This window comes from Neodiprion virginianus, chromosome 1, assembly GCF_021901495.1.
Source record: "Neodiprion virginianus isolate iyNeoVirg1 chromosome 1, iyNeoVirg1.1, whole genome shotgun sequence".
NCBI classification, from domain to species: domain Eukaryota; kingdom Metazoa; phylum Arthropoda; class Insecta; order Hymenoptera; family Diprionidae; genus Neodiprion; species Neodiprion virginianus.
Window position 1 is genome coordinate 12,659,494 of NC_060877.1, and position 9,409 is coordinate 12,668,902.

General features: G+C 36.8%; 1 protein-coding gene across 1 annotated transcript; it reads right to left on the reverse strand.

Annotated features, from left to right (window-relative positions):
• Window positions 1–205: 205 nt before the first annotated feature.
• Window positions 206–8,775, reverse strand: LOC124303421 (uncharacterized). The gene is made up of 9 exons (XM_046760595.1): window positions 8,613–8,775; window positions 8,366–8,503; window positions 5,812–5,916; window positions 5,427–5,618; window positions 5,024–5,081; window positions 4,694–4,857; window positions 1,532–2,925; window positions 721–1,228; window positions 206–417 (listed from the first exon to the last, which is right to left on the reverse strand). The coding sequence occupies exons 1-9, from the start codon at window positions 8,773–8,775 to the stop codon at window positions 206–208; spliced, it is 2,934 nt and encodes a 977-aa protein (XP_046616551.1).
• Window positions 8,776–9,409: the final 634 nt, after the last annotated feature.

Genomic DNA, 9,409 nt, shown 5'->3' on the forward strand with positions numbered 1-9,409 from the left:
GTATCATCTCATGAACACATACATATTTGACTGATGAAGTCTTTTTTTTCAGATCATCTTGTGAACACATATATAGGTAAGTAATAAAATCTTCTTTTATCTTCAAATCATCTCATAAACACATACGTATTTGACTGATGACGTATTCTTTTCTTTTCAAATCATCTTACAAATACATGTAAATATTTGAGTAATAAAGTATTCTTTAACGGTACATTTTTTTTCTTTCATTATGGATCCATGTCTTTACCTGCGGAGCCGTGCGCCCATGAAGACATTCATTTTGAGCAATGACATCACCAATGTCTGAGAGCGAGGGTAACTTCTTACCCGTTAAATATTTTCTGAAAGGTTTCAATACCGCAGCCTGTTCTTTGTTCGTCCATGAACGTCTACTTGTTGAACTGCACGTAGATCCTAAAAGTAAGCCGGAGAAATGGGCGTTAAATCATATGTGAAGCTTAATTCTTCAATTGTGTTCTTGAAAAAAAGCGCAGTCGTTTTTTTCTGCGTTGCACCAAGTGAGAACCGCACAAAAATTTTCGACAAGATCAATTTTTCATGCTTCGTTGTTCGATTGCACCTATTTTGAGTAATTTAAAAAGTCAAAAATCAATTTATTTTAACATTTCAGTAAGGCCCTGTTTAACAAAACACAGAATACAGGGTAATGCGCAGAATGATTCTATTATTATGCTGATATTTATGCTGATTTCTTACCATAACTTTGTTCATTATCAGTACTTTGAGCTGTACATGTTGTGACCTTCTTTTTACTGCCTGCAGTGGTCTTTTTCTTAGAACATGTTACCAAGTTAAAATCCTCATCCGGCACTTCCCGTACGACTTTTCTTCTTTTGCTGCCTGCAGTTGTTTTTTTTGAACTCCTTGACGAGTTAGAATCTTCATCCTGTACATCTTTTGTGACCTTTCTCTTACGATCGGTAGTTGCTTTTTTCGAAAGAGTATCAATCGACTTGCAATCAGCAACCTCATCCTGCGAAGTCTGCGAGCATTCAATACTTGGCTCATGACAATGATCGTCAACCAATTCTTCTTCCTCACTTTCGGTTGCACTCTTTTGATCCGTGCGTTGATCACTTGTGCTTCCCTGAGCAAGTTCCAGCAGTTTGGAAATTTTTACAATATCTCGCTGTGCAATTGGTTGGCGATAAATTTCCTTATGTATTTTGTCATGATGTCCCATAAAATTTGCCAAATCAGATACCTGAGTGTCAGACAAATTCAAATTAATACAATGCGTTGCAATGTGCTTCCTTAACGTTGTCCCCCGTAATGAGCTTGGCACTTTTGCACCGCAAGCTACGGATAAGTTTCGGAGTAAGTCACATGCACGCAAATATTTATGCCTCTCTGGATCGTTTGAGTGTAAGCCGAAGAAATATGGATTATTATCTGATACTTTTGCTTGGTGGCGAAATTTTTTAATCAGGTTCATACATTGAAGAGTGTCAGCGGGTACTAAAACTGGTACACCGCGACCAAGTTTGCCGCGAATCATAAAACGCACATAATTTCTAGCAAGACGTTGAGCCTCCGGTGTCATAGAATCGAAGACCTCTTTGTCTGCAAACGAGTCCATTCCTTCATGAGTTTCAAAATCTTCTATCTGAAGCCGCTCAATTTCACCTGGTCGACGTCGATTAAATATTTGCAGGGAAACCAATGTAACTTCTGCGAGCTTCTGCCATGCTGTATAACAAAATTTCTTTTCTAGAATCGTTGTGTATTTTGCTCGCTCAATCTTCAAATAATCTTGAAGGATTTTTATGTCTGTTGTACTAGGAAGTTGAACTTTTTTTCGTCTAATGTTCTGGCTTCGCGTTTCAGTCACCGCTTTATTTATTGAAGTACCATAATCCTCGCTGTGTAATTTCAAAAAATCTTCAACTTGTTTTTGTTTCTGTACATCTTCGGATTTGATGTACTTGGATCGTAGTATTTCACCAACCTGTTTCAATAGAGTTCCAAGAGTTGACGCAACTGTGGGATGCAAAAATTTCCTAGTCCGGGGCTCATACTCTGCCACCTCTTTGACTGCGACAATGCAGTTGTCGTAGTGTCCGGGTTTGTAAATTGATGCAAAGTCAGATATCTCAGCATTGATTCTTTTTATGGCGACGAGAAAGCGGCCCAACAGCCTTAGACGTGCTCGGATCATTGGAAAAAAATGTTGAGATACACTGTAACTCTCATACTGTTTGTTAGCAAATAAGATTATTAATTCGTCATAGCGAATGGTCCGGACTATGTCATCTTCACGCATGTATGCAAAGATTCTCACTATGACGTCAGCCTCTGCCTTCTCATGAATGCGAGCCATTATTGCTCGTCCTTTGACCATTATAATTCTACCATTTTCACCGCGAAGTTTTGTACAATGACGCCAATGATGACGAATGACCGACTTAGCGTACTGGCCTTTACATTTTGCACAAGGAATGAAATCTTTCGCAGTCTTCTTCATTCTTGGGTTAGGACGCCTGCATACTAACAACGAGCCATTATTGAATCTTCTATCTGTATTTAAAATGTGATTGCCATGTTTTCGAAGAGTCGCAATAATTTCTTGCCGTTCAGAATTACCTTTGGGGAGGCCAATGAATTTTTTGACATCCGCTTCATTACTGTGTACCGTTTCCAAATGTCTTGCTAACTTAGTCTGCATTTTGTGGCAGTACAAGCAAAAATATTTTTTTGTACTTGTCGAAGTTGAAGAATTGTCAACGATCAGATTGATATCATCAGGAGCTGACACTACCTTATTTGAAAATGTAAATGTAATAGGCTCCTCCTCAGATTTGTGACTTGGTGATTCTATTGATTCTTCGCTATCAGTAGTATCGCTCTCTTCTATCACTTGATAATCCTTGTCTTTTTCTAAGTAATCATCAAAAGTTTCATCTAGAACAATATTGCAAATAAGTATTACTCGGCACGATTCTCATGTGGTATTCTATCAGATGAGCCATTGTGAAATGAAATGGTATAAGTTAAATTCAAGTTATTGTTGAGGATAGCTCGACTGTGAGAGTAATACATAAGACTCTATTACTAATACCTGCTATTATTCATAGGAGGGTTCATTAGTGAATAAAGTCTCCTTTTCATGGAACAAATTCGGGGAGCAAATACATGCCGCAATTAATTTCAGAAAGCAGTGAAATTCGTTCATGCCAATGAAATGTATTCATTTCAGAACGTAATGAATTATGTCGAGATATGAATATGTATCGTCAAAATGAATTTAATTTACTGCGTTTTAAGACTTGCATTATTCAATTTTCCAAACTATTTTTTTGAAAAAAAAGATATTTTGTTTATCAATCGCCTGTTGCAGCACAATTTTTAAATAACATTCCACTGAAATGATCGATTAGACAAATCAATTCATACTAAAAATATGACTTCAAATATGATCATGTGACTTCAGCCACCTATGAAATGACTTCATCCCATGAAAAATTTCAAAGATTGGAGCAAAACCCTACTGAAAAAGTTCATGTGATAAATCACACTGTTATGACCGAAATCAGCATATATTTTATCATGTAACTTCACATGTAAATACGAATGGATACATCACAAATCACATGATAAATCATAGAATATCAAGTATCAGATAAAATACTTAACAAATTACATACCGAAACATATGATTTGTCATGTGATTTGTTACGTATTTTATCTGATACTTGATATTTTATGATTTATCATGTGATTTGTGATGTATCAATTCGTATTTACATGTTAAGTTACATGATGAAATATATGCTGATTTCGGTCATAACAGTATGTGATTTATCACATGAACTTTTTCAGTAGGGAAAAGTATCATACCAAGTTTCTATTTACCAAGTTTCGAGGTCCATAGTGCTTTGTGCGCTGGATTCTGCGCACTTGAATGTTTATATTCAAACGGAGATATCTCAAAAATTGATAATAATTTTAAAAAATAATAAATAATTTTCATTTCCCACAAAACCAACAGATTTGAGTGGTCAACCATGATTGCCAGGTGCAAAAAAATATTCAGTTCTTTCGACTGAGAACCCATCGATATTCATATCTATTTTTTACTCACAATCTGAAGATGAGATAGAAGTTTTGTATAAAATTATATCATGGAGGAACTAGCCAATTCAAAATTCTGAGAATTATATTCGACACGACTGGTGTCGCCATGATATAATTTTCCACCAAGTTTTTGCTTTACCTCCAAATAAGAAAACAAATAGATGATGTGAACATCAATGGGTTCTTAGTAAAAAAAAAGGCACGTTGAATATTTGTTTGTTCCTGAAAAATGCACTCGACCACTCTAATGTATTCTTGTTTTGTAGACAATGGAAGAACAAACATTTTTTACCCATTATAATTTTCGATACGAATTAGTTTCTGAGATACTTCCGTTGGAAAAACGTAATGTTCAGGTGTCTGTAATTCAATGCACAAACCACTATGGGCCATAACACTTAACAAAAGTATTCTAGTTGTATATCCTAATTGGTTGGAAATTTTTGGACTCTAGTAATATTTTGGCTGGCTGAAGTCGCGTAGAATGTTCCATACGTATTATTACGCTTTCAGGAATTTGTTTCAAGAATTACTTATAGCACTAAATTTCTTAGTGGCTCAGATACAAATATGTGTTGAATATCAGACTGTTCACCTTCGATGATATCAGTTGCAATATGTGACACGGTTGACTCTATAACTGTGGAGCTCAAAGGAGGCGGATTGTCAAGATCGAACGATTGTGGCGATTTCACAGCTTTTGGGTAATCATTGGACGATATCATATTATCAAGCTGATGTTCCATCGACATATTTAGCCTGAAAGTTCAATAGTGAATACGTGTGAGGGCAGAAAATCTAATTTATAGTCAGTTTGTTCCAACGTGTATTAAATAGATAAAGCGAATTATGGAAAATTCACTTCTTAGATGCATTATCCGTATTTGTATTACATTTATAATATATTGTTTTCATCAATACTTACAAATCATCAACAGAATTGCGGTGAACGTGAATATCCTGACCACGATTTTCTTCCAGATCTAACAAATAAGGAAATATGAAAATTGTAATGTTATTGTATTTTTTTTGATAATCAAGTGAACGTAGTTATGTTTTATAACATTGAAATGTTCATTTTACTGAAATTTAGTGATCATCATGTTGGTGTATACAGAGTGAGTTTTCTTCGGGGTCCGTAGAGTGAGGGGCTCATTGTACCCATACTTGTTATTGTCTGAATGCCGCTTACCACACAAATAGATAGACCTGCTATTGTGTGAGAGTAGCTAAGTAGGGATTTTCATTTAGTCGATCACATGTACAGGAAGAAGAACCCCTCCCTGTACGGATCCTGGAGAAAACTCACCCTGTATACTCATACGTACCAAATGACGAGAATCCATCCGTGGTATATGTGTTATCAGCTCTGCTTGGAGCTCTGAGTAAGTCGTAATTGACCGTTTCAATATTCACCACCCTTGGCTTGAGCGACGATAAGACCTTTGATTGAGTAGTCCTGAGTTCAGACACTTGTTTAGCTTTTAGCACATCAGCTTCGAGGAAGAATGAATCTTTGCCTGTAAAATAATATCGTTTTACACAATGATACGTTTATGAACGTTTTTGAAGTTCCAGCAACAATTTTATGTAACATCGTACTCGTGTCATGACGACGGTAAAAAAGTCAAAATTTAGTCGTTAGCCTAACCACCTAATTAGATGTGAATGATTGTAGATAATAAAATAGACATCACACTCCTGTAAACTTACCAGCATCTGTGGAACTTTCTCTAAATGAGAATTTGCAGAAAAGCCCATTTTCAGTGCTGTCAATATCTGGTAGGAAATCTTCATTCACAAACAGCTTATTACCATCTATAAATAACACCATGAAATAAAATTAGCAATTCTTCAAAAAGTATTGACACATAAAGTGATTTGTTATTGATGTTATGGGGGTATATACCATTAAATGAATTATTTGTGACATACTGATTTTATCCCAAAAAATGTTTGAAATCATCCAGTTTTATTCGAGAAGGTAAGTATTCTTCTAAGGCCCAATCAGCAAGTCGCAAGTGCAAGTAAGCATGTTTAAACCACATCGCTTTTAAGTATGAGATGCAGCAAAGACAAAAGTACTTATCAGAACCATTTAGGAAGATCGTTGCACCGATCAAGGACTTTCTGGTTTGTCATGGTTCAGAAAACATACCTTCATCATATCAAAGATGGAATTTTTGATACTGTTAACCGAATTTAAATAATCACCTGTTTTGAGTCAATATTCTAAAATTCACCAACTGTTGGTGACTATTTTCAATTTTTTAGGACTAAAATGAATGCATCAAAAAGTTTCACATTCGTACGATGAAGTTTTGTTTTATGAACCATTATAGACCAAAAAATTTTATTTAACATCTATGTAGCGGTCCACCTGAACCCTTACGATAAGTGTTTTTCTCTTCGCTACGTCTTATATTCAGCGACACTGGTTTGTGCATCCCAACTTGTACCTGATTGGGCTCTAAGAAGATGATGAACTCATGTAATGAAAGTAAGTAATTAGAGAAATGTTGTAGTATTGTAACGGCATCCAAAATCATTATCGCAGGTGAACGTTTCGTAGTCCACTTCTGAACAGTCACTATTTTCACCGGTTGTCGTGAAGAATTAGAACCATTGTTGGCCCAATCTTGGAATTTTTGGCCCTCGATTGTTCATGAGAAATGTCTCTATCAGATTAGGATGGGACTTGTTGATAAACCAATTTTCGTATGAAATAATTGAAAAAAAAGCTAGAAATATTTTAAAACAGGAAAAAAAATCAAAAAAATTGAATAACTCAGGTAAATCTTGCAATATCGAACAGTTCAATGTGCATCAGATAGGGGCATCTCTCATGAACAATTGAGAACCAAAAATTTCAAGATCGGTCCAATGGTGGTCCTGATTTTTTACGACACCGAGTGATTTTGTATTTTTCCATCTTTAGCATAGCCACTATTAAACTGAAAGTTATATATCATGTAAAATATAGATAGGGAAGGTCAAACTATTCTCAAAATCATAATTTTTTTGGATTTCATCAGAATCCTCAATGGCAGAAAAAAAAAAAATTTCCTTTTGAAAATTCCAGCCTATTCAAAGGTGCATACTCGTATACCCCCTTAATTAATTAATTGAATTTTCAAAAAGACTAAAGTACCTCACAAATATGAAAAAAACAAACAAATCTTTTACCAGTTTTCTATCATGTTATTCAGGTTTGGCGGACTCTGTTTAATTCTTGGACTTTGTTTTGGAATATACGGTGTGATTTGGGTTAAACTGACCATATTTTGAGGGTAGATTTTTGGTGAAAATCCAAGACCGAAAAGCCGTTATGAAAAATTTGAGAGACCAATAGTTTGAGAGTTGAAAAATATCGTAGTCCACGAGTCACAGAGCCTATATATGATCAAGACAAGACTCGCTAATGAGTAAAAACCTAGCAACGCTTGTGGTGAATCGAATATCTGTCAAAATTTTATTTTGATTTCTTATTGCAGTATTAGGTCATTGTCTTTCATTCGTGTGACGATGTCCAGGTACTTTTGCTATTACCTAAATTTGGTTGGGTCTTCTGCTGAGTAGCTCCCGGAATCCAGGTCAACCGCTTCAGTTCTCAAGATCCAGGCTGCCTGTTTCGTGGCTCTAGACATCCACGTTGTTCGCTGTGTAATTTTCAGGGTCCGGATCAACTATTTTGTACTTTCCAAGATCCAGGTCGCCTGCTTCATATTTATCGACAAAAACTATGAAGCGGAGCACTCGGATCCTGGAAACTGTGAAGTTTTTAACTTGGATCCCAGAAACTTCAAGACAGTGAACCTAGCTAGCGACAACCACGAACCAAGTCACCTGGAGTCTGGGAAGTATCCAGCGGTAGACCTGACCAAAAATAACCTACAGTAAATGTATCTGGACATTGTCACGTGAATCAAAGACCAAAACCAAATGCTCAACCAGAAATGAATCTCGAATCATCGCCAATATTCAACTTGCTAGAAGCACAGCCAAGTTTTGGCTCAGAAGCCAGCCGCCTACTCATGTACAAGCTCTGTGAATAGTTGACGTTGATATTTTTTAGCTCTCATACTATCGGTCCCTTGAATTTTGTCGTGAAGAACTTTTAGTCTTGGATTTTTACAATGAATCGACCATTACAATATGGCCTACTAAACTTGAATCACCCATATAATGGTTTTGGAATTGACAAATTATAAGCTAACCAGATTTTTTGTAATATTTGTAATATAATGCGGAAACTACTTTGATTTACCTTCTAGGTTACTTTTCGCTTGTTGCAATAGACGAGAACTGGAAGAGCGTGTGCCTGTGTACGTAACTTTTTCGAGATGAACGTGGGGTAAATCAGTCTGAAGATGCTGTAGTACTTCGTTGAGTAGTTCAAGATTAGCTGTTAATTATGGAAACGAAAGTCAGATTGCGACAACACTGAGAAATAGGTAGTTCTCACAATAAGCTCGTAAGGTTTCTGAAAGATATTTTCACAGCGTTCAACTTACCGCTTAAGATAAGAACATGTGCAGCATATTTCTTGCGATCTTTGTACCTCACGGCGTGGTGATTTTTTTTTGTCACACTTATATCCGTCAATTTACAGATGTAAACAATGCCATCCGTAAATTGGACGATCGCCATCGCGTTTTTATGCGCCTTCGGCGGCATATTATAGGTATATTCGACACTTTTTGGTATTTGATCTGCAAGCACCACATTAGCTGCTAAGAACAGCTATTCCACGGGCACGCCGTTAAATTGAAGGTCCTTTAGAGGTGGGGATTCCCGAAGCATCACACTGGGCGCCACTGGGTTCCTAAAAGCATCGCTTCAAAAACAGAGCAGACTGCCAATCATAGAAGCCGAGACATGTAGTTAGCCAATGGCAAGGGCTTCACGGTTTAAGTTGGCTTTTCACTTAGCGTCAAACTGACGCTCGCATTGCGAACTGAATTAATAGTATATTGTGTTATAAGGAGACTAACTCGATCTTTAGCAGCCGAGCGTGAGTTTGCAATATGAGTCGTAGGCGAGCGTGCACACGAGCCGAAGGCGAGTGTGCATACGCGAGACGAAGACGAATATTGCAAATACGCGAGGCGCAAAGACCGAGTGGTCTCCTTATAGCACACGATATTTTATATAACAAAAGCATGTTACGCGATTTTTCATGAAACCGAGGTTAGGTTGAAGCGTCGGGACTGTCAGACTTATCTGCGAATGCGCATGCGCAGAGTACGTATTCGGGCACGTCCTAGGAGCTTAAGTCGCACTTTATTGTACAGTTTCACACCATTAGAGG

What these genes read in the sequence shown, in the direction of transcription:
- LOC124303421 (XM_046760595.1), bottom strand. Translation starts at nt 8,775, where the DNA reads ATGCCGCCGAAGGCGCATAAAAACGCGATGGCGATCGTCCAATTTACG. An exon ending in AGCGAAAAGTAACCTAGAAG is followed by an intron (nt 5,917 to 8,365) that starts GTAAATCAAAGT and finishes TGTTATTTATAG; the next exon opens with ATGGTAATAAGCTGTTTGTG. An exon ending in CGCAATTCTGTTGATGATTT is followed by an intron (nt 4,858 to 5,023) that starts GTAAGTATTGAT and finishes TTGAACTTTCAG; the next exon opens with GCTAAATATGTCGATGGAAC.